The sequence below is a fragment of the Priceomyces carsonii genome (genome assembly GCF_900007245.1).
Source record: "Priceomyces carsonii strain CBS4050 genome assembly, scaffold: Debaryomyces_carsonii_scaffold_2, whole genome shotgun sequence".
In the NCBI taxonomy this organism is placed as follows: domain Eukaryota; kingdom Fungi; phylum Ascomycota; class Pichiomycetes; order Serinales; family Debaryomycetaceae; genus Priceomyces; species Priceomyces carsonii.
Window position 1 is genome coordinate 396,580 of NW_026946675.1, and position 24,558 is coordinate 421,137.

At 36.1% G+C, this 24,558-nt stretch overlaps 10 protein-coding genes across 10 annotated transcripts; 7 read left to right on the forward strand and 3 right to left on the reverse strand.

Moving 5' to 3' along the window:
• Nucleotides 1-101: 101 nt before the first annotated feature.
• Nucleotides 102-3,542, forward strand: PRCAT00001661001 (uncharacterized protein; the record flags this gene model as incomplete). The annotated part of the gene is made up of 1 exon (XM_062951470.1): nucleotides 102-3,542. One exon carries the CDS (start codon nucleotides 102-104, stop codon nucleotides 3,540-3,542), a length of 3,441 nt encoding a protein of 1,146 aa, XP_062808469.1.
• Nucleotides 3,543-3,563: 21 nt separating this feature from the next.
• Nucleotides 3,564-5,708, reverse strand: PRCAT00001662001 (uncharacterized protein; the record flags this gene model as incomplete). The annotated part of the gene is made up of 1 exon (XM_062951471.1): nucleotides 3,564-5,708. One exon carries the CDS (start codon nucleotides 5,706-5,708, stop codon nucleotides 3,564-3,566), a length of 2,145 nt encoding a protein of 714 aa, XP_062808470.1.
• Nucleotides 5,709-6,150: 442 nt separating this feature from the next.
• Nucleotides 6,151-9,858, forward strand: SMC1 (cohesin subunit; the record flags this gene model as incomplete). The annotated part of the gene is made up of 1 exon (XM_062951472.1): nucleotides 6,151-9,858. One exon carries the CDS (start codon nucleotides 6,151-6,153, stop codon nucleotides 9,856-9,858), a length of 3,708 nt encoding a protein of 1,235 aa, XP_062808471.1.
• Nucleotides 9,859-9,966: 108 nt separating this feature from the next.
• On the forward strand, nucleotides 9,967-11,736 carry PRCAT00001664001 (uncharacterized protein; the record flags this gene model as incomplete). Its single annotated transcript, XM_062951473.1, has 1 exon — nucleotides 9,967-11,736. One exon carries the CDS (start codon nucleotides 9,967-9,969, stop codon nucleotides 11,734-11,736), a length of 1,770 nt encoding a protein of 589 aa, XP_062808472.1.
• A 21-nt stretch (nucleotides 11,737-11,757) lies between these two features.
• SGD1 (Sgd1p) lies at nucleotides 11,758-14,301 on the reverse strand (the record flags this gene model as incomplete). The annotated part of the gene is made up of 1 exon (XM_062951474.1): nucleotides 11,758-14,301. One exon carries the CDS (start codon nucleotides 14,299-14,301, stop codon nucleotides 11,758-11,760), a length of 2,544 nt encoding a protein of 847 aa, XP_062808473.1.
• Nucleotides 14,302-14,457: 156 nt separating this feature from the next.
• On the forward strand, nucleotides 14,458-15,555 carry PRCAT00001666001 (uncharacterized protein; the record flags this gene model as incomplete). The annotated part of the gene is made up of 1 exon (XM_062951475.1): nucleotides 14,458-15,555. The coding sequence occupies one exon, from the start codon at nucleotides 14,458-14,460 to the stop codon at nucleotides 15,553-15,555; it is 1,098 nt and encodes a 365-aa protein (XP_062808474.1).
• Nucleotides 15,556-16,217: 662 nt separating this feature from the next.
• Nucleotides 16,218-18,827, forward strand: PRCAT00001667001 (uncharacterized protein; the record flags this gene model as incomplete). Its single annotated transcript, XM_062951476.1, has 1 exon — nucleotides 16,218-18,827. The coding sequence occupies one exon, from the start codon at nucleotides 16,218-16,220 to the stop codon at nucleotides 18,825-18,827; it is 2,610 nt and encodes an 869-aa protein (XP_062808475.1).
• Nucleotides 18,828-18,856: 29 nt separating this feature from the next.
• Nucleotides 18,857-20,338, reverse strand: ULP2 (SUMO protease; the record flags this gene model as incomplete). The annotated part of the gene is made up of 1 exon (XM_062951478.1): nucleotides 18,857-20,338. One exon carries the CDS (start codon nucleotides 20,336-20,338, stop codon nucleotides 18,857-18,859), a length of 1,482 nt encoding a protein of 493 aa, XP_062808476.1.
• Nucleotides 20,339-21,205: 867 nt separating this feature from the next.
• VTC3 (vacuolar transporter chaperone) lies at nucleotides 21,206-23,578 on the forward strand (the record flags this gene model as incomplete). The annotated part of the gene is made up of 1 exon (XM_062951479.1): nucleotides 21,206-23,578. The coding sequence occupies one exon, from the start codon at nucleotides 21,206-21,208 to the stop codon at nucleotides 23,576-23,578; it is 2,373 nt and encodes a 790-aa protein (XP_062808477.1).
• Nucleotides 23,579-23,741: 163 nt separating this feature from the next.
• On the forward strand, nucleotides 23,742-24,314 carry PRCAT00001670001 (coatomer subunit zeta; the record flags this gene model as incomplete). The annotated part of the gene is made up of 1 exon (XM_062951480.1): nucleotides 23,742-24,314. One exon carries the CDS (start codon nucleotides 23,742-23,744, stop codon nucleotides 24,312-24,314), a length of 573 nt encoding a protein of 190 aa, XP_062808478.1.
• Between the last annotated feature and the right edge of the window lie 244 nt (nucleotides 24,315-24,558).

A 24,558-nucleotide genomic window follows, 5' to 3' on the forward strand; every position in this document is an offset into this window, starting at 1 on the left:
TAATCTTCAGTATGCATTTTACGAAAAATAACCTAAGTAATTCGTAAAACAGTCATATTTGCTGATACAGAAAAAGAAAAGTTTTGGAGTCAGACTTTCAAATGGAGAGCAAAGGGGAAGAGCATAAAGATGAGGCTGTTGACTTAAACAAGGTGATATCAGACTCATTAACCTCCTTAAGTTATCTGCTGGCTGACCATGGTCGAGATGACATCTCTCTTAATTGTGACGTGCCAAACAGGCAGGATGAACATGAAGATACGAATCTTGAGCGGACTATTGGAAACGTTTTGAATGACTTTTATCAGTCCAGTTCAGTAAAAAGTGAACTTATAAAGAACGGCCAGCATCATGAGAGTGAAAATTTTAAGGAACCAGAGCTGGAGGATTTTGAAGAAATAGAATCGCATCTCGGACCAAATAATCTGGACGAAGCTGATGAACGGCAAGTAAATGAATCTGATTTGGATTTAGAAGCAGCAATAAAAAGCGCTTTTGGGGACTCTATAAGGAGTGAAATAGAGAGAGGGGAGCATGATGGAGATGATGGTAACGCCCCTTCCTGCCTGGATGAAGAGATGGATTTGAATGTGGTTATCGGGAATGCTTTCAATGATGTTTTAAAAAAAGAGAATCAAATAAGCTCAATAAGCTCAGTGCATGTCTCTGATGTCGGTAGTAAAAACAAGGTTCCGGAGAGCTCGGCTGCTCGTAAGGATAAACCTAAGATGAAAAGCGAAATTCAACATTCCAATAACTCGGAAAATGAACAACTTAATGAGCTGGAACACCAAAAGGGGAAGCAAGAACGTAATTTACCAAATGTTGGAACAAATTTATTAGAAATTGAAGGAGAGGATAAAATTATACAAGGTCATCAGCTGATTGAAGAACAGGACATTGAACTCGAAAGAGCTATAGGAGATGCCTTTAATGCTATAGTAGGTACGTCCCATGAGACAAATTATTTGGAAGATAATTTGGAAGATTCTAAGTCCCGTACGATTCGCGTTGCCTTAGAAAAGGTGAAAGACTTCAAGAATGAAGAATTATCGAGCAATAGAAGAATTGGTCCATCTGATTTTGCAAAACAAGTGGCAGAGAGGATTTCCGAGTCAAATAGTATAATTAGACAGGATGGTCCCAAGATCTCCAAGGAGATATTGCTGACTTTGATTGCTGAAATTACAAACCAAGTAGAGGAAGAGCTACTTGGCAACCATTCAACAGAGAAGAGTAATCCAAGTGAGTCAAATCTGAGAAATGATGAACATTCAGATTGTAGAACAGAAGAAGCTGTTACTGTCTCATCAAAGCATGTATCCGAGAAAAATAATTATGCATCGACAAGTTTAGAACATGCTGGGTCTTCTGTGTCACCAGGAATTATAAATCACGAGGCAGAGTTTGAAGAATCACAGATGAACGACATTTTGCAGAACGCCTTCAACATGGCTATGGAAAACCCACAAGGTTTGTTGACAAACATGGAAATCGAACATGAAGATAGCAAGGCTTCTTATGAACTGCATGAAGAAGATGAGGAAGCATCAAATAATTCTACTACCACTCTTATTCGTCAACTACCTTCGTCTATTGCTTCTTTCTTGAGTTCTTTGCAACGTTCGAAAGATATAGACCTCTCTTTTAATGAGAAAAACTCTCCAATTGATGATTTGGAACAAGAGTATGACTCGAAAGCTTCAACGCATAATCTGGAGAAAGATGATCTCTCTAAAACGGATGATGAATCTTTATCAATTGCGGAGACTCTAGCACTTCATCGGTCATCTATGAGCGCACCAAGGAAAAACTACTCCTCCATCAGAACATTAGAAGAGCTTCTTAAATCAGATCCGTGGAATACAGATGGAACTAAAATCGGACTGGAGCTCTCTAAAGTTCTATCAACTATATCTAACAAAATTCATTCTGATCAGACTGGTTCAGAAAAGAATGTTTTGCAAGTTATTAGGAAAATGACTAATATTTTAACGAAGAAGCAGTCTTCCCAAAGGTTTTCCCTTTCACCTGAAGAAATAATGTTCAATTATGAGAATGAAGGAGGAAAAGAAACTATAGTTTCAGCGTTGTGTCATACGAAAAAGTTCTTACGACAACAACGTATTCAATCACAATATATTCCTCAGTCTCTCATTTTAATAGACAAAGTCCTTAATATGTTAGGCGAGAAGGACCAAAATGAAAACTCATCATATATTACTGAAAATTATGAAGACGTTGCAAATGAGCACATTATTTCTATCAGCAACACCATAATGTCTACTATATCTAATTTTTTTACTCTAAGAGGAGGCTTTAGTGCAATACTTGGCAGTGGTCAACCCAAACTGGATTCCCTTGAATATAGAGAGAAAATTCGACAGATAAATCGAGCACGAAAAAAGAGATGGAGGGTAGTCAACGCCGAACGGAACAAAGACAACGACCTTAGATCTCGAGTTTTGAAAAGAGCCGCTTTGATATTTGGTGAAAATGATTCATCCGAAAAGAATTTGTGGGTTGAAGAAGAATATAATATAAGGAAAGGGAGAAGAATGGCAAAGGAGAAGAAAGAGGAGGAAGAAAAATTTCAGGCTGGCTCTGATGCAGAACGCCAAAGGTTTATACAAGATAAAGAGATAGAATCATTTTCAAAAGATCCAAAGTTGGTAAATCCTCTAAGTGACATATTTAATATCATAACAGGCACATTTAAGTCGGAGAACGTGCTGGCCACTTTATTGGCAATAGCTTGCTCTTCTGCTGCGGTTGCCTCTCATTTTGCGAAACTGAAGAACACTGACTTCAAGCTTGTTGACTCAGCTACAGTAACAATTATTTCGTCTTTATTAGAAGAAATCAATTCTGCGGGTGACATAGATAGGATAGCAAGATTGTCCAGGGGAGTCCCTCCACGTTTCAAAATTAATGACCATCCATTTTACACTAGTACTTCAAAAACACAAACTTTCGAGGAGAGCTCCTTGCAAGTGCGACAAGACAGGAATGAAATATTAAGTAGACTATCCACGACGTTCAGGGACATTTCTCTGGATTCACCTGATATTACACGTTTGGATAACTGGGAAAATATGAACTCAAGATCCAAAAGGGTAATTAATGATCTATCGAACAATTATAAGAGATTGAAATCATCCGACCTGGAACAGTCTTACATTCAAAAAGCAGTCAGTGGTTCGCATCCTGATCTGAAACCTAATTTTGCTTTTACGCGTTCACCAAGATCGATTCCTTCGACACTTAAAATGCCCAGTTACAAGCCCCCCGATTCTAAAATTTCGGCAGCGAATCCCATATTCAACACAAGATCAAGCAAAACAACTGAAACTAGACTCTCTCCATTTATATCACATAAGATTGGAGGAATAGATATCCTCAAAAAACCAGCACCAGATAACAATATATCGAGCCCTTCCACGCGTAACTTAAAAAAGCCGGCTAGGTTTCAGCGTCCAACCTACAAGAAGTTTCCAACGAGGAAAAGTTTTGCTTCATCACAAATGCATTCAACTCAGTAGATATATGTACAATTCAATACATTATAGTGGTTTAGTTTCATTTTGAAGCCATTTATAAGCTCTATTTTGACCCATCTTTAGTAGTGTATGACCGAACTCATGTCTTATCAGGTCATGATATTCATTTATCCACTCAATTTCTAGTGGTGTCAAGTATTCCCTGTCAATCAATTTCCTGCAGAACGGAACTTTAGTTAAGTAATTGAAGCCGATGAAGGTTTTCAGGTCGCTCTCTATTTCAATGATTTCTAATTCACTTTCAATGCGAATGCCAAAAACCCCATCAACGTAGTATCCGGGCTCAACAGTTAATATTGCTCCAATTTTAAAGTACTCAGAACCACAACCTCCTACAGAAGGCAGTATATATAAAGGGCCCTCATGTACACTGAGAAAACTTCCAACACCATGTCCTGTCCCGTGGTTATAGTCCAAACCTTCGTTCCACAAATATTCGCGGGCATATGCATTTAGGATTGATCCAATATCTTTCGAACTTTTAGGGATTTTTGCCCTCGCTACTGCCAAATGACCCTTTAAAACTAAAGTATAATATCGCCGATACTTTTCTATGTCACTATCTTCGAACAACAAAGTACGAGTTATATCAGTTGTACCTTCGAGATACTGAGCACCTGAGTCAATTAGGTAAATGGAAGATGGGTCGATCGTTGAATTTTCCTCCTTTGTCGGGGCATAGTGAATAATTGATGCGTTTGGGCCCGAAGAAGATATCGTATCGTAAGAAAGGCCTTTGAAGCTCGCAAAATTTGACCTGATGGAATAAATTTTCATTGCAGCATCATACTCCGATATGATTGACCCTTTCTGTAATAGCTCATGGTCAAGCCACGATAAAAATAAAATATAGGCTAAAGAATCCTTACGCTGGGCAAGCTTCGCGTTAGAACGCTCTACCGAATTTTTACCTAATTTTAATTCCGCAATAATGGAGTCAAATATTAAGCTGTTTTGACCAAAAAACACACGGATTGATGAAAAAAGAGCGAAATTTGTTAAATCTCTGTAGGGTAGAACGATGTCACCGTTTTTTCCGATCTTCGATAAAATTTTAGGTAGCTCCTCATAAAAGCTATTGTAATCCCTAATCTTTAATCCTGAAATAGAGGATAGATAATGGCGAAGCTCAGAAGACCCATTTTTGATTTTTACTGGGTCAATGTAGAATAACACCGATTCTGAAGTGATTATCAAATAACTAAAAAAAACTGGTGTTTGTGGTATGTCACTGTCAGATCTCAAATTTAGGAACCAGGCAATATCATCCAAAGAAGACACCACTATTGAGTTACAATTATGCTTTGATTCAATCAAATGCCTTACTCTTTTCAATTTGTCATTTGTATGCTCACCTGAATACTTCAACGAGAGGTGATAAATTGGTTCTCGCAGACGATTAGGTTTATCTTTTCCCCAGATCTCATCAATAAAGTTGTATTTAAGATTTGGTTTAAAGTCAAAGCCGTTCTCTTTCTTAGACAGTCTTGCTTCAAAGTATTCTCCGATTGCTACACTGATAAATCTGGGATCACAAGCTATGACTTTGCTGAACTTATTGATGCGTACTATGTCAGCAGTGTAATCTAACCAATGAGGTACATCTGCAATACCTTGTTTCAATAACTTCCAAAACCTATGATCCAACTCTTTTTCGGCTTGTAAAAAATACCTTCCATCGGTTGCTAGAACTGCAACCCCACTTAAAGTTTCAGGATCGTCAAGGGTAACTATCGCAGTACCAGCACTACCAGTAAACCCAGTGATATATTCTCGTCTCTTGTCAGAAGAAGCTGTATATTCTGACTGGTGCTCATCTCCTGAAGGTACAATATAAACACCTATACCATGTAATTTCATTAATCGTCTTAACAGTTGCAACTTTTCATGGCTTGATAAAATTTTGTCTATAAAATATGGATAATAGTCACAGTTGAAATAGGTACTTCCACCATGTATAAGTATATCTCCAACATCAGATGGAGGCTCTGTTTTAGTTTCAGACTTAGTATATGCTGCAGGGAAACAAGGAAATAATGTTGATAAGATCTTCTTTATGGTAATGCATTGAGACAATTTGCTAGTTCCCTTATATAATATGCCTGTATTTCCTTGAAGCAAAGGTTCCTTTTCAGAACGTTCCGTCATGGTTTTGTGATGGACAGAAAATGGTGATATGATAAGTTCAAATTGGAAGTTCAGAATATGGAGCCGTCTGCTAGAATCCGCAAGTCACATGCAGGACTTAGAGCGATTTGTGATAGGTAGAGTGACATTAGAAAGAAAGAGTACGGGGGGTTGAAACATTTTACTTATTATGCTTTCATTAACCACATTACTCTTGCATTAACATCGTAAGTACATAAGACGATGTACGCCAATGGTTATGACTGAAAAGTGAATCTATAACGCGTGATATAGAGTATGAGCCAGCATTTTGTAATTGGAAAGTTAGGCATCAAATCGCAGCATATTATTATACAGGAACTATGTTACACGCGTTTTAGTTGTAAATATAAAAGTATCAACGCAACAAAATGCTAAAATTCACTTGCAACACTATCGTATGCGATACATTTGAAATAAAAGAATGGGCAGACTAGTTGGATTAGAGCTTTATAATTTTAAGTCGTACAAGGGCAAATGTAGTATTGGCTTTGGCTCGTCTTTCTTCACTTCAATAATTGGTCCCAATGGAGCAGGTAAATCCAACATGATGGACGCGATATCATTCGTCTTGGGTGTAAAATCATCTCATTTAAGGTCACAGAACTTGAAGGATTTGATCTATCGTGGAAGGAAGGTCACCGAGGCTTCAGGTGGTACTAGTCAAACAGCTCAAGATCCAGTTAAGGCGCATGTTATGTTGACATACGAAAAAGACAACGGAGAACTTTTAGAACTTAAAAGAACAATCTCTAATAGTGGAGGCAGTGAATATAAGATAAATGATAAATCGATTACGTCGTTACACTATTCAAAGATACTTAAGTCTGAAAATATTTTGATCAAAGCTAGAAACTTTTTGGTGTTTCAGGGTGACGTTGAACATATCGCGTCGCAATCTCCAAAGGACTTGACGAAATTAATTGAAACTGTTTCAGGCTCTTGTGAGTATGCTCAAGAGTACGAGGCATTGAAAGAAGAATATGAAAAGGCCCATGAGTATACTATCTCTATGTTTTCAAGAAAAAGGATCTTAAATTCTGAGTCAAAGCAATATAAGGAGCAACTAGTAGAACAAAAAGAGTTCGAGGAATTGTTAACAAGAAGATCAGAACTTATTAAATCTCTTAATCTCTACAAGATATTTCATAACGAAAAAAAACACCAATCACTCATCGAACAATTACGCGACAAAGAAGCTGAAATAAAGAACATGCAAAATGTACTAAGTGAAAAAGAAATGATTCATAGTAAGTTGATGGCAGAGTATTCCAGAAAAATTTTAGCCATTGGAAAAGAGAAACAGGAGATAGGGAACCTCGCAAAGGAGGTCGATTCAGCGAAAAGAGATTTGGTGCCTCTTGAAGCTAATAAAAAAATCATTATTTCTAAGATTTCGTCAACCAAAAGAAAAATCGAGCAGCTCAAGCTGGAAATATCTAAGCAGGAAAAAATTGTTAAAGGAATAGAAAAAGAGTTAAATGTAGCACAGTCTATGTTCCAGGAATTTAAAGATAAGTTCTCTTCTAACAATTCATCACCGTTATCTATTGAAGCCCAGAATGAGTATGAAGAATTGAGAGATCTCTATATGTCAAGTGAAGGTTCTCATCTCGAAGAAGAGATTGCACTTCTAGTCAATGAGAAGGGATCAATGATTTCTACGATTAACAGTTACAGAAATCAAAATTCTAACACTTTAAGTCGAATATCTGATCTTGAGGCAGAGGTTAATACAGAACTTAAGTTAAAAAAAAGCGACATTGAAACTTCGATCATGGATATATTAGCTCTCAAGCTGGAAAGAGTTGAGGCACGTAGTAATTTAATCAAAGCTAAAGAAGAAATTAACTTTAAAGAGATGCAACTAAATACTCAGTTGCGCAATACCTTGGTCTCATTGGACGAGCTTTCATCTCAGCAAAGAGAGTCGAACAAACAACGGAAACTAAGAGAGAATATATCCATGCTCAGAAAATTATTTCCCGCTAATTCGATAAAGGGACTTGTTTATGAATTAGTTCGACCCAAGAAATTGAAATATGAGACGGCTCTCCTGACAGTCTTAGGGAAGAATTACGATGCAATTATAGTGGAGACAACTTCAGTAGCATACAAATGCATTGAGATCTTGAAAGAAAGAAGATCTGGTGTTGCAACATTCATTCCCTTGGACTCAATTGTTGGAGAATCTCTCAACTTAAACTATTTACGCTCTATCCATGAGCTGACTCAGCCGGCAATAGACATATTAGAATATGATGATAAGTCTTTAGAACAGGCAATTCAGTATGTGGTTGGAGATTCACTAGTCACTGAAAATATTGATGTCGCAAGGCATTTGAAGTGGGACTCGAATCAAAAATTAAGCAATAAGATAGTTACTTTTGATGGTAATATAATCCATAGGTCTGGCTTAATGACTGGTGGTCAACAACATGAGAAACCTAACGGAGTATTTTCCTGGGATAAAAACGAGTTAAAGAAACAACTTGAGCTCAAGGAAGACTTACTACTAAAGATTGCAAACTTGAATGAGAAAAAGCCGAAGGAAATGGAGATAAGCTTTCTTTCAGACGAAATAAATGAATTAGAGGCTAAGTTGCCAAGTCTTAGAAGTACCCAAGCACAGATTATTAGAACCATAAGTGACCGTGAAAAGGAAATCGCTTTCCAAAGATCCACGCTAAGTGATATCGATAAAAAGATTCGAGACAAACAAGAGTTTTTGAATGCAACTGAAATGAATATCAAAAATTTAGAAGCCAAAATTAGAGCCACCAAGAAAGGTATTTACGAAGATTTTTGTGCTAAGTATGGGTTCCAAAATGGAATTGAAGATTACGAGGACATGCATGGAGAAAGCTTAAGGTTTAGATCTAAAGAACTTTCCCAGTATTCTAAAGCAATTTCTATGTTAGAAAATAAATTGAGATTTGAGAAGGAAAGACTTGATTCGTCCAGAAATGAAAAGCTTGAACTGTTATTGGAATCCTACGAAGAACAATTAGTAGAGTTGGATTACGATAGAAATAATCTCTTGTCAAAGGTGGATGCTCTTGGGGCCAGCTTGGAAATTTCGCAGGAGGAGCTCAAGCGGTCTGAGGAGAATATTGCTGAGCAACTAAGGGTAACAAAATCAATGGAAGCAGAAAAGTCGGATGCAACAGAAGAATTGAAGGAGTTAAATAAATCTTTGACTCGTTCTGAAGAAGCATTACTAAAGATAGATGCTGAAAGAGCCAGTTTACTCAAGTTTTGTAAAATTCAAAATGTCGAGATTCCATTGATAGATGGTTTCTTGGATTCTGTATCTCTCGGAGATCATTCAGATAAAATTGGCAGCGAAGTTTATCGTATTCAGATCGACTATGGCATGATGGACGATAAATTAAAGGAAAGCTTTAGCCTGAGAACTGAAGCTGAATTGGAAGCAGAGATACAAACGACTGCGGACCAGCTAGAGAAATTAACACCAAATGCAAAGGCCACAGTGAGATTGAAAGAAGCGGAAGTAAGACTAAAGCAGTTTGATAGAGATCACACCAGGGCTCGACAAACAGAACGTAAAGTATCTGACAAGTATCAGGGAGTAAGGTCAAAGAGAATAGCTCTATTTATGGAAGCATTTAATCACATTTCGGGAAAGATTGATTCTATATATAAAGAGTTGACGAAGGCGACCTCAACTCCGTTAGGCGGATCCGCTTATCTTACCTTAGAAGATGAAGACTCGCCTTATAGCTCTGGGATTAAATATCATGCCATGCCTCCTATGAAGCGCTTTAGAGATATGGATCTTTTGTCGGGCGGAGAAAAGACTGTCGCAGCGCTAGCTTTATTATTCGCAATCCATTCTTTTCGGCCATCGCCTTTTTTTGTATTGGATGAGGTCGATGCAGCTTTGGATAATTCCAATGTAGCAAAAATTGCTAATTACATTAAAAAGAACGCCGGAGCGAACTTTCAATTTATTGTCATTTCGTTAAAAAATTCTTTATTCGAAAAATCGGATGCTCTCGTCGGTATTTATAGAGAACAAAGAGAGAATAGTTCGAGAACTGTGACTCTTGACTTGAGGGATTATTCGGACGAAGACGTCAGTATGAAAAGCCCAATAACTGCTCGCTGATATCACCTACTCTTCCCTATTCCTAGCTCGATATTATGTTTATATATATATGTATATGTATATATGGGAGTGGTGTATATAAGTAAGTCAAATTTCTACATCTACGAGATGAGAGAAGATGTATCACGCTTTGCAACTTCCAATAGTCTTGAAGCTATGTCTCTTCAGGCGAATGTCATTCGCAGGATATATTTTCAACTGCGGAGAACTTTGACTCATAAGAGGGGACTTAGTACGAAATTATTGTTCGATGGGGCAAATCAAAAGAATGGTTCATTTGAGAACCAAATTAGTGGTTTTCAAAGTTTGGTCAAGAGAATTAATAAACCAAAGAAAAGAGACACTAAAGATATAACTTCCAGAGAAAGCATACTCTATCTCGAGTTGAAAGAATTCTTGAAACAGATTTCAAGTGCCAATAATCCCAAGATAGATATAGAACAAGTGGTTAATTCTGACTCATTAATTTCTACCTTTTTGCGCTCTCATGAACGTCCCAGGGATGTTATATGCAATTTCCAGATTCTTTATCAAACAGTAGAAGGTGATGGGTTGGGAATAATACCTAAATCAAGCTATGCAATGCCATATTTGAATGATTATGATGATTCTTATGAAAAGTATTCTATTATCAAGGTCCCTAAAACATTGATTGGAGATAATGTAAAGGTACGATTAATGATGCATCACATGTATTATTCTGACAGCGAACTCATATCTATTGATCATGAAGGATCAAAAAGAAGTTCTCGTCGAAATGATTTGATAATATGTAATAAGTTTAATGAATGTTCTGGTTGTGCCCTACAGATGATGAAATATGAGGACCAATTAGAATTTAAAAGAGAGGTGATCAAAAAAGCATATAAATTCTTCTATCCAAGCCTTGAAATTGCTTCTTCAGAAAGTTTCGGAGTAGTCATTGGTTCGCCGATGCAATTTGCATACCGCAATAAATTAACTCCACATTTTAACTTGCAAAAAAAGACCTTAAAACATGATGTATCAATGGGTTTTAATAATGTAAATCCTACAAAAGGAATAGTAGATATTGAGTATTGTCCTATTGCATCTAATATCATCAATGATCATATGAATACCTTTCGGGAGCAGGAAATTTCATTGGCCGAAAATTCGCAGCCTACTAGAAAACAGAAGTGGGGACATACAATGCTCATGAGAGAAAGTATAAAAGTTGATCCAAGTACAGGACACTATGAAGAAGTTTGTTTGTCAAATCCAAAATCAGTCGTAACTGTCAAAATTGGGGATTTTGTATTTCAATTTCCTGCATCTGAATTTTTTCAAAACAATAGTCATATCTTGCCATATGTCTTAGATTTCATTAGCACTCAAATAAATGATCGCAGTCAAGGTTTCAAGTATCTCATTGATACCTACTGTGGCTCTGGATTTTTTGGAATTTCATTATCTAGAGATTTGATACAAATAGGTGGAAAGGTATTAGGAATAGAAATATCCAAGAAATCTATAATGTACGCAGAACACAACGCTAAATTAAATGGTATAAACGTTCCTGAATCTGCTGAGTTTATTGAGGGATCTGCAGATTCCATCTTCTCGAATGCCTTCTTTAATAATGCCAACGTGAAAGGTGAAAATTCAATTGTCATTATCGACCCATCAAGAAAGGGAACTGATTTGCCATTTATTAGACAGCTTTTGTCTTTCAAGCCGAAACTCGTGTTCTACGTCAGCTGTAATGTCTTTACTCAAGCTAGAGATTTATCAATAATTTCACAGCTACAGGACGAATACAACGCAAACTACAAAGTTAAAAAAGTTGTTGGATTCGACTTCTTTCCACAAACAAAACACGTAGAAAGTGTTGCTGTATTAGAGCTTCAAGTGAACTAATTACTTATTAAAATGCATAAATTAGACTTGATTCGAATATTTCAAGAATTCGTCTACAATATCTATTATAGATCCAACTCCCCAATGTACTCTTTTTCTCTGAGACTTGCTAGTCACCAAGTTACTTTCACTGACTCTTCTCGAACAAAAATATTTTATTCCACGTAATAAAGAATGTTGATCCTTCTGTTTCAATAACATCTCAATCAAAATCTTGTCGTGGTAGGTACTGCCCTTTTTGTAATTGCTTGTATCAACTATTCCGGATCCTACAGAAGAAATCAGAGATTTTTTAGCAATCCGATCAATAAATGTAACAAATACGGCTTCCAAAAAAAGCGTCGTATCTTCAGATGCTGTTAAGAAGTTAACTACTCTCAACACATGTAAATTTAAAGATCCTTCAGATAGCATATAGCCGAAAAACCTTCCACCATTTAAAATTTTTTTGAGTTTTGTTTCTTCATCCTCATTTTCACCTAATCCCATGAAATCACTATATGATTCACTATCTGAATTCTCAAGATCTTTTAGAAGGTCCCATAAAATGAACTGGAATGTTTTACGATATGAGTGAGAATTACACAATTTGCTGGCCAATAATGCGTAATAAGGATTCCATGCTGGCTCAACGCCGGTACAGTGGAGAAGAACCTTAGGAATTTCTCTTGCTTGCGATCGCTTCAAAGATAGCTTCTCTAGCTTCGTTAGACCATCCACATAATCACTTGCTGACATTATTGCGATGAATATCGCTCTTCTTATATCTGTGTTCATTCTTTGTGATCTTGCAAGATTCATCCAGTTAGGCTCAGCACTATCCAAAATATCGTTGATTGCACTCTGATTGACATCTGGTACTATGGTTTCCTCTTGTCCTTTCCATGCTGCACCAACCAACCACCACTTTCCCCTTGAATCAACATTTCTAATATCATCTAGGCTAACCTGTATTGGAGCATCTAGATTATGACCTTTAAATGAAGATAAATATTTTCTCATCCTTGTAGTAAGATGAAGAGTGTGCTCATTAGTGGTTTTGAGTTTATTATTCTTGAGAGACGAAATAGTATCAATCAAGAAACTCATTCTCGTATTTTCTCTAATGGAATGAGTGGATACGGTGTTCACTAAAGCAATAATCTCCTTCAATGCATTTGGGTCATCTATTCTCATCTGATTACCCGAAGTTCTTATTAGCCGTAATAAAATTTCAACATTCAGCTCGTTAAAGCTGCCGATCAAATCTTTTACAACATCGAATAGTAATTTGGAAGAAACCAAATTTAGGGCATAAGTGGCTGATAAAAAGGAAACCAAATTTGAAGCTTTTTTGGAGGAGCCCTCTTCTATTCTGCAAACGTCAAAAAGTTTAATCAACTCTTGAATAAAGTGTGCACCAAACTCAATACCTTGTAATCTCTTAATAGTAACAACAACAGTGGCATATAGCGTTAAAAATGAGTCTAATATCCTTCCTTCTTGTATAACACTATCCAATAACTCATTGACCAAGGATTCCGTTACGGCTCTCCTGGAATATTGCGAGAATAGACCATTAATTTCATTAACGATAGAAGCAATATTCGCTTCTGAAAGCTTATTGATGGCACTCTTTATTTGCTTATTCAATTTATCGTCGTTTTGAAAATCCTTTTCGAGTTCCATCTTTTTACGTAAAGCGGGAGGAACATACCTTTGCTTCAATTCTAATCCACTCTCAAGAGTTGTAGTAGATTCTATAGGAGCCACAAACGGATTTTCTTTACGGGATGGCTCAATTTCATCATCGGTTTGATCATGCAGATCATTATCAGAATCGAAATCTTGAAACAGGTCATTGGAAGAGAGATTTCTATCAGAAAGTTCATCATTCAGTTCGTTCTCTGGAATTTCAAGCTCAAGACCATCAAGGATTCCACCAATTAAATCATCGTCGTTCGTTTTCGTTAGCCTTGCATTCTTTCCCCCTTTCAACCCTAATTTTTTTGCATAGTATTCTATTTCTTCATTGTCTTTATCAAGATATTCTGGCTGAACAGAGACTCGATCTCCTTTCATATGTTCCTGTTTGTTGCCCTTAACTGTTTTCTTGTCGTTAGCGTCATTTCTAATTTTTATCAGCTTCATTTCTTTAATTTTTCTTAGTTGCTCAATAGGATCTTCTTCAAACTCATCAGAGAGACTACTAAACTGTTCATTCTCAGCCTCAAGGTCTTCAAAGCTGTCCAGTATTTCATCGGACTCAGTCCCAAAAGTTGCACCATCGCCTGCATTAATTTTCTTCATAGCACTTGCCGAAGAACTGTATTTTCTATGACTAGAAGATACAGGTTTAAGATGATTATAGCCTCCATTTTTTGACCTCCTTTGCTTTTTTTGGTGTCGCTCTTGTTGCCTACGCTCTTTTCTAGTGATATTGTCTCTCTTTCTCTTCGTCTTGAGTAGCGAAAACCTCAGATCATTCTCATCGTAAGAGCCATTCTCCTTAACTTTATCTATTATAGACCCTGGTATACGTATTGAATGACTCTTTTGACCCTCATTTCCGTTACCTCTAACCATAGTTTAGTAAAGTGTATCTTCGAATTTTTTAGTTTCATCTCATCTCAGTGTGAACTTTTTCAATACCGGACTGCATCTCAATCAGTTATAATTTGCCCTTCAACATACAATTTAAAAACGATTTAAAGAAGATCACCAATATTTCACTTCAAAAACATGAATAGTCTATTGAATAAAATAAAGATTGATGTGGGAAAGATTAAGCTTGATGTGAGGTTCCTTGGAGATCTTTTCGTCTTGGCGGGAGCTGGTCTCTCGATGTACTACATCGTGAACTCTTTACTCACAGACTACATCGATAGCTCTGTCAACAGTAAAGAGAAAGATAAAGCAGGTAAGGGAATTTTAAAGAGAATACAATGTCTGGACCCGTCTTTAAAATCAATAAGCTTAAATTCGTACGAGAAATCTCTATTAAATTCCCTAGTTATGCCAGAAGATATTTCAATAAAATTTGAGGATATTGGCGGATTACAGGACATTATAGATGAGATAAGAGAAGCCGTAATTTTACCTCTTACGGAACCAGATTTATTTGCTTCACATCTGCATTTAATAAGATCACCTAAGGGGGTGCTATTTTATGGACCACCGGGCTGTGGTAAGACCATGCTAGCTAAAGCGATAGCAAGGGAAAGCGGGGCCTTTTTTTTACTGATAAGAATGTCTACTGTCATGGACAAATGGTATGGAGAGTCCAATAAAATAACGGATGCTATTTTTTCCTTAGCTAACAAATTGCAACCATGCATAATATTTATTGATGAAATCGACTCATTTTTGAGAGATAGGTCATCAAATGACCATGAAGTAAGTGCAATGTTGAAAGCAGAGTTTATGACTTTATGGGATGGCTTGAAAAGTAATGGTCAGATTATGGTCATGGGTGCTACAAATAGAAAGGATGATATCGATGACGCTTTTCTTCGTAGAATGCCGAAGATGTTTTCGGTGGGAAAGCCCGATGCATCGCAACGTAGGTCTATACTCACGAAAATTTTAAAAGGAGCGAAACTAGATTCCGAAGACTTCAGTATAGATGTCTTAGTATCTAATACTAAGGGTATGAGTGGATCAGATCTTCGAGAATTATGCCGTGAAGCTGCAATTCTTCCAGTAAGAGAATATATACGAGAAAACTATGATTATTCTTCGGGCACTTTAAGTAAATCTACAAGTGATGATTTACCTGTGAGACCTTTGAGAACATCAGATTTTATCAGACTGCATTCTTATATTCCAACGCTTGATTAGTATCTTGATAGATTACATAAATAGTAAACTATGTTGTTACCCGCAACTGGCTTTCGAAGATCGAAATTAATTTTTTTTTTTAACGACGAAGCTTTAATTTTGACATAGAAACTTTGTAAGTAATTCTCCTACTTATCGAAGGTAAACGCAAGAATTATTCGGGGAATGAGATTATTGTGAGTCTTTACCATTTTGGTATAGTCATATAATAACCCTATATTTATAGTGTTTTTATAAACTGAATACATCATTTCTTCAATCAATCTCTTTAAGATATTGCTATTGAATTCTAGGAATATTTGACTTAGAAGTGTAAGGAAAAGTTCGATTAGCAAGATATACAGTGGCCCCTTCGAAGATCCTCATACCTTTTTCGTGGTATGAGGATTCAAAGCGGGGCCTAGAATAACTATGTCAAACTTGCTTTCCCATTCAAAGAAATATTAATAGTTTGGGACTGATAATGCAATTATCAGTTGTCGATAGTTTGATACATCTATATTTTAGCTATAGTTCCTCTGGCCCCATTAGAAATTTTTTTTTTTTTGATCTCTTATAGACTGAGTAGATCTTATCTTTTTTGGCAATATCAAATAAAATGAGGTCGCACCGCAATTATAAGATCTTTATTTGCCTTCGCTGGATTAACGGTCTATTGAGCTATGAGCCAAATTTTTATCAGGAAGAGTAAGCTTCAAGGCATCTCTAACATATTGCTAGCTAATGTTACGCCATGGTGTTCTCATATAAGTCACATCAGGAGATATACTACTAACATTGAAACTCTCAAAGAAGAAGTGGATTCCAGGGAACATGATGATTCTGCTTCAACAACTGGAGTTTTAGATTACAAAAGAGGCAAGGAGGTTGTGATGTATTTCGACCATGTTTATCCTTTGTCATTCTCTAGATGGAAACAGTATTTGCAATATATGCTTCCATTACAACGAAATTACAATGATGATAATTTGAAGAAACAAATTCTTGAATTATCTAATTCAGATAGCAATCCATTGCACGCTTCCACGAGGATATTGGACTTCGTCCCTTTGAGAAGAGACGGTGGAGCATTTGCAAAATTTTCTGTTCCTCCTAATGTCTCCACAGATGAATTTACAGCCCAAATTAAAGAAAATGTCAGAAAACATGAAGCGAAGTATAATGAGAGAATTTTAAATAAGGTTTCCAATATGATATGGAATCGTTTTCCATATTGCTATAGTGTAAAGGGTACCCCTTGGATCGAGGACTTGAGAAGATTTCCGAGTCCGAAATTGAAAGTAATGTTCGATGGACAACCATTAAATGAAGAAGAGTTATACGTTCTTTTCAGAAGATATGGGTTAATACTAGATATAATACCAGCTTCTAGCACCGCCAGCTTTGCCACGGTTATCTTTAAAAATGTTAGATCGGCAATATGTGCAAGAAACTGTGTCACTGGTATTATTTTGGATCAAGAAAAAACAGTATTACACTTGCAATACATTCCTGTAAAAAGAGTAAACTACATTAACGAATTCATCTTTAATCATCAAAAGATTTCGATCCCCGTCATTTTAGCAATCTTGGCGACCGTGGCAGTTTTAATATTCGACCCCATCAGAGAATGGTTTATTGAACAAAAAATCACTCACAAGTTCTCCTTTGAAAATTATAAAGATAATATGTATATCAGTATTATATTTTGGCCATTCAGGAAAGTCCATAGCTTGATCAATAATAGCTATGACTATATTGATGAGAAGCTTTATTCGCAACCAGAAGAAATTTCAAATCTGAATTATAGGTCAACTGCTGATGAGTCTAATTTGATGTGGAACGAAAGAAAAGAAATGTCAAAGCAACTCAAGTTATGGATTTACGAAAATGTCAATACATATATTATTGTTTATGGTCCTAAAGGTACAGGAAAGCAAGAGTTTGTCATGGATAACACTATCCAACGGGACCCTAAACTCAGGCATAAGACTCTTTATATTGATTGTGAAAAGCTAGCCAAATCAAGAACCGATAATGCTTTACTAAAAAGTACCGCCTCTGAATTGGGATATTTTCCTATTTTTACTTGGGTAAATGGAATCTCACAGTTTATTGATTTAGGCGTTCAGGGCCTTACAGGTCAAAAATCTGGGTTCAGTGAGTCTAAAGAAACGCAATTAAAGAATATGTTTCTGTTGGCCACCCAGGCTTTAAGAAAGGTTGCTTTATCTGATTATAATTGTTACAGAAACAATATTATTAGGCAAGAGAAGAAAAGGAAAAGAGACCTGAACATTTCCGACGATCTTTCCTTAGACAGTGAAGTGCTAAAGGAGGAAGACTATTTGCAGCAATTTCCAGAGGTGAAACCCATCGTCATTATTGATAAATACTCTAGTAAAAGCGATTCCAATAATATTCATGGTATGATCGCTGACTGGACTTCCCAGTTAATCCAGAGTAACTTGGCACATGTTATTTACATCACAAATGATGTCGGCAGTCTTCAATATTTAAACATCTCGTTGCCAAACCTCGTTTTTAAAATGATCGCCTTGTATGATGCTTCTCAGAGTAATGCAAAGCTGTATCTTTTGGAACAGTTGGGCAATGACATAAATTCAGAGGATTCTCTTGATATATGCTTAGAGCCGTTAGGGGGTAGAATGCTCGACCTTCAAGCTTATATTAGAAGGATTAAATCTGGCGAATCACCTCAAGACGCTATTAAGGAAATGGTCGTTCAGGCAGCAGAGCAAATCACAACGTTCTTTTTGAGTAACTCGAAAGCAAAGTCAGATGAAACTTGGAACACTTCGCAAGTTTGGGTAATTATGAAACTTCTTTCAGAAAATCACTCAATTTCATTTGATGAGCTTACTAAATCATCGCTTTTTAAAGACGTGCAAGAGACTCAGGCCACATTATCAACCCTTGAAAAACATGACTTGGTTTGTTTGCAGAAAGACAAAGGAATTTTAAATTCGATATGTTCTGGTAGGCCATTGTTTAAAGCCGCATTTAAAGAATTAGTTAATGACCCGAAGATTTACAAGATTTATGAAACCAATTACTTGAATAATTTAATATCTTTAGAAAATAAAAAGATCATGCAATATGAAGATGAGTTGCATCGCATTAGGAATTTGAAGTTGGACACCAGGAGCTCGTATGTGTTCAATAAAATCGAATCCTCCAGCAAAAATATTATTGATTATGAAAATCAGATAAATAATATCGCTAGTCGTGGCCAAAGTAAAGGAAGCAGTTTTCTAAGTTTCAGGCTATGACCTTGGGTGCTAATATAAAGAAATATATATTAGTCTAATAACTTTTTCTCGATTATTTCGTAGGCCATTCTTCTTCTAATAATTTTCATATCTTTTTGACCAAAGGATAACGCCTCATGCTTTGCAATGAACCTAGCACACGTACAAGTGAATACTCCGCAGTCTGATCCGTTTCTTTGCTGTGGTGTTTTTTCGTTCTCAGAAAAGGTATAGTCGTCATAATTTTGTGAAATATTCAAGCGCTCTGCTTCATGATTCATATAATTACTGATTATCTTCAACGCTCTCATGTTTCCATTAGTTGTCAAAGAATCAAAATACTTCATCGATTTAGCTACATTATCAACCACTGCTAACGCCCAGTGAGTTTCCATAATGTTTATCGGAATCAATATTAAGTCCTTTTCGACAAGATTTATTTTCCTTCGTCTTGCCCATCGAGATACACCTTGATACCCTTTTGATTCTAGGGTGGTGTAGAAATGTGTTGTCCACCCATAAACTTTCGGATCGTTGGAAGTGATCAAGTTGAAGTAAAAGTCAATTACATTATCATTTAACCATTGGCCGTCTTTCAAAGTGCGTAAATCTCTTGTACAAATTTCAATTTGAAAATCGGATACTATGATTTCATTAGAGGCCCTACTCCAAGACTTCTCGACAACTAATGATTGTTCATAACTCAAGCCCTGAATATGAGTTTTTAAATGTTCCCTCTCTTTTAATACAGCGTCTTGAACTGCGGACTTTTCTTTCTTATAAAGATCCGATATCGTATCTATGTGAAAATTTGATAGTAACGAGTCAAGAACTGAGTACTTGAGCCTTGATACTGGCTCTTCTGGCAAATAATGTTTCAAGATGGTGTTCTTGTACTCGTCTCTGTAATTAGGAATCAAGTTGAGGACATCAACTGTGCTACTTGAATTGTCGTCAGCAAAGCGGTTCAACTCTGGTTTGTAGTTTCTATTACCCATCGAACTTAAATACTTAGAGTCCTGAGAGATGCCAAATGATGTTCCATATTGTTGAGGTGCTTCGGACTTTACTTTTGCGCTTTGTTCTTCCTTCTTTGGATTAACGAATGGCGCTAACTGGTCCAGCTGATCCAGAAGAGCATCAACTATTATTATACTATTATCCTCTTCGTTGTCTTCTATGGTTTCGTTACTGATGTCCTCGCTAGGGTAATAGACGAGGTTTTCTTCACCATTATCTCTTTTACTTACTCTTTGTTCATTACTTTGGTCTTGTTCGTCATCATTCACTTTCCCTACCGTGACATGTAATAATAACCTACCAAAAAACAGGTTAAGTGCATTGAAAAGAGCACTCTGAAATCCTTCGTTCATTGGTTGATGCTGTCCAGGATCAGAAATCGCATGAGAATTTGAGGTGACTTTCTTATCTGAATCACCACACCTTTTGAAATTATATGGCTTGTAATCTTCTTCCTTACTATTATTCAGGCCAGAGGGGGATCGACCATAATTTGCGCAATCATTGGACATTATTTTTTCATTTTGATAAAATTTACTAGTTGGAAAAGAACTTGAACCAAAACTTAAATGTGCGAAGATTAAATCAAAATGGTTACTAGAAAATGAATAATATCGAACTTAACAAGAATAAAATATTCAATAGATTTAATCAATTAGAATGGCTTGGTTAGCCATTAATAAGTTAGAAAAGGTAAAACTTCGGGTTATTTAAAGCATTTGATCTGATTCTTATAAGATCTTTTTCTCCTCAAACACTCTTACTAGACCAAACAATTCTTTGACACTTCTCATGCTGCTGTAAGAGCTTGCTAAGAATTGGACATGGAGAGAAGATTTTATGCATCAGTCTAGTAATTAGGAGCTAATTTCTTTAAAAAGATTATTTACAACTAATAGATTATTACAAGCTATTGTTGCGCTCTCTCTTGTTGTTTGTCGGACTTAATAAAAGCCAGCGCCAAAAATATATCCACTATTATCATATATAACCCTAGATCTCTTAAAAATCTTGACTTGACAGTACATGGCAGGTCTTAGCTCCTTTGAAACAAGCAAAAAGAGAAAGAAAAATCTATAACTGTTGTATTTGTATTCTATTGTAGTACAGTTAAATCTATGAAGACTTACTTAGAATTTAACATATAAGAGCAGGCATATGCCGTTCTTAATTATAAAGTTTGTGTGTTACATGAGAAAGTTTGGCCCTTTCAATTATTCAATAAAAGCGTTGGATCATGTCCCACGTGGATTATCAATATTTTTTTCTATTCGTTAAAAGTGCTACAAAAGGGATATAAATTATACCTCGAAACATTCTGTCTTTAAATTTCTCTGGATTACGTAGAATTGAGTGGGAAAGAGTCTCATACTAGTAAGATGCTTTTCGAAAATAAGTTAGAGAGTGAGATATATGCACCATGGAGGGAGTATTTCATCAACTACAGACGTTTGAAGAAGCTATTAAAGGAGGGTGTCATACTAAAAAATAATTGGACGGACCAAGATGAACAAGCTTTTGTGAGTGCTTTAGACGAAGAATTAGAAAGAGTATATACTTTTCAGCTGAATGAATTTGATGAGTTAAATGAAACGCTAGACCAGCTTCAATTAGAGACGGAGAGTAGTCCAAATTCATTCGATGTTGGTAAGTTTAGTTCGAAGCTTGATGACACATTGGCAAAGGCACAAGAGTTGGATCATTTTCAAAGGTTAAATTACACAGGATTTGTTAAAATTGTCAAGAAGCATGACAGGATTCACCCACAATTTCTGGTCAAGCCATTGTTGAATGTGCGCTTAAAAAGCTTACCTTTTCATTCTGAGGACTATAGTCCATTGCTTTACAAGATCTCTGCTCTTTTTCAGTTCTTGCGTGAAAACTACGATATTGATCAGTCCTTATCGAAGCTTTCATCTTTCAATGACGACACTCAACAACAAGAGTATCAATCTTTTAAGTTCTGGATTCATCCAGATAATCTAATGGAAGTTAAAACAACAATCTTACGTCATTTACCGGTATTGATTTACGATAATAAGAAGCAAATTTCGTATTACGATGATGATGCAGATGATGAGGAAAGTAACGATCCTACCATTAATTGTTTGTATTTTGATAATAATAACTTTGATTTGTACAACAATAAGTTAGTAAAAAATCAAAATTCATCAACTTTGAGGATCAAATGGATTGGAAAGCTTAGTGAAAAGCCAAAAATTACAATTGAAAAGAAAAATTTTGATGCTACATCTGATAATTTCAACATTGACGAAAAATTAACGGTCAAAGAAAAATATTTGGATTCTTTCGTTAAAGGTAAGTTTGATCCTGGTAAGATAGCTCAAAAGATGAAAAAAAGAGGTGATGATGATGAAGTCATTGCAGATTATACTGATAATGTTAACAAATTGAGTCAGTTTATCAAGGATAACAATTTACAGCCATGTATGAGAACTGTTTATAAACGAACTGCCTTCCAAATTCCTGGTGACGATAAAGTGAGAGTAGTCATTGATTCTGATCTTATGTTCATCAGGGAAGATTCGTTCGATACTGAACGTCCCATTCGTGATCCATCTAAGTGGCACCGGACAGATATTGATTCCAAAATTGTGAATCCTTATTCTTTGTTAAGAAAAGGTGAATTTTCAAAATTTCCTTACTCTGTCATGGAGATCAAAGTCAGATCGAATCGTAAGAAGAGATATGTTTGGATTGATGACTTGATAAGTTCTCACTTGGTAAAAGAAATTCCAAACTTTTCAAAATTCATTCAAGGTGTGGCATCTCTCTTTCTAGAAGATGAAAAATTAGAAAACATTCCTCTCTGGTTCAATGAAATGGAAACTAGTATTAAAGTTGATCCACAGCAAGCGTTTATCGATTCCAAGAAGAGACTAGAAAAGATCCAAAACGATGAAGAAAATCTTTCAAAATTCAAATCAATGTTATCGAAAGGCGATACCTTTCAACCTCGCTCTAAGTCATTCAGTGGCTCTGTATTTAATCGGCAGTTTGACTCAAGTCCAAGGAATTCGCCTTCAAAATCCTCGACTATTGAAGGCTCGCAAAATTTGAGCCAATTAGATCTTGAGGAGAATCGGAACGTAACCGATTTGGATGATGACCAATCTTCAGATGAATCAGAGGACTACCATGATAGGCCGGCTCCTTTTTCGAAATTATTGAAAATTCCGGATACCTTCTCCAAGTTGTTAGACGTCGACTCTGAGGATGAAGAAGTCGAACTTCCTGCAGGAGTAACGAAACCTTCATCTTATATCAAAAATGCGGGTCCATTGAGAATAGAACCTAAAGTATGGCTAGCAAATGAAAGAACTATTAACAGATGGCTCCATGTGACGCTCTTACTTTCTTCGTTAACTGTTTTCATCTATTCCTCTGTTCTGAAATCCCACTCGATTGGCTTATCGAAGACATTAGCTTACATTTATTTCGGACTCACGGTATTCTCGTGTCTTTGGGGATATTTTATATTCTTGAGAAGGAGAGAGATTATCATGGAACGATCAGGCAAACACTTGGATAACATTATCGGTCCCTTAATAATATCTTTAGGCTTGATAATTGGTCTCGTGATTAATTTTGTATACGGCTGGAGAAGAATTGCCCAAAACTCCGAATTCACTACCTCTGGACTCACCGACTCCTTTTATGAACACAACCCTATGCATAAATCAATTCATGAGTTTGTTTTCAGACTAGTAGGTGCTGATAAATATATTTAATCATGTGACCTAATTTAAAGATAATTAAAAGTTAATATTATTCTCCTTCTATATACCGGATGTAATTACAACGAAATTTCATCAGAAAATTAACCACCGTGTATAATATATACCTCTCTATAATATCATATTTGCTTTGAAAGAGCAAGCATATTTCTTCAGCATGTCTTTGAACATATCGTTATACACTGTTACTGCTGCATTGATATTAGATAACCATGGAGCGAGGTTATATGCTAAATACTACGAGGCAAACAAGAGTGAGCAATACGCATCATTATCACAACAACTTAACTTTGAAAAGTCGATATTTGGAAAAATCAATAAAATGAATCAAGACATAATATTGTATGATAATCACTTAATTACTTACAAACAAAGTAACGACGTCATATTGGTTATCGTTTCTAAACTTAATGAAAATGAATCACTAATTTACTCGTTGACTACCAACTTGTTTGAAAGCTTAAACATATTACTTGATAATGCTTTGGATAAAACAACAGTCTTGGAGAAATATGACTTGGTGAGCTTGGCGATTGATGAGGCTATTGATGATGGAATCATACTTGAGATTGAACCTGCAGTTATCGTCAGCAGAGTCACAAATCCTCCTTCTGGTTCAGGTATCAGTAATGACAAAAACATACATATTGATTTATCAGAAAAAGGATTATTCAATGCCTTGTCATTTGCTTCTAAAAAGATTGGAGAAAGGCTTCAGCATGGTTTATGATTTGATACTAGATATAGCAATCCTGAAGAGCTGAGCTAGACTGATTTATCGTTTTAAAACGAAGGCGTTATAATGCATATCATTCATCTTGTCAGCTTTATGTGCTCTATGCTGCATACTCAGGAAGTTGTAAAAGTATGATTCCTGGATGTGTCTGATGTTTTGTTTTCTTGAATTAAATAGCATTTGATGTCATCTACTGGATAGACTAGAACGTATTTATCTCTCATGTAGGAATCAGATA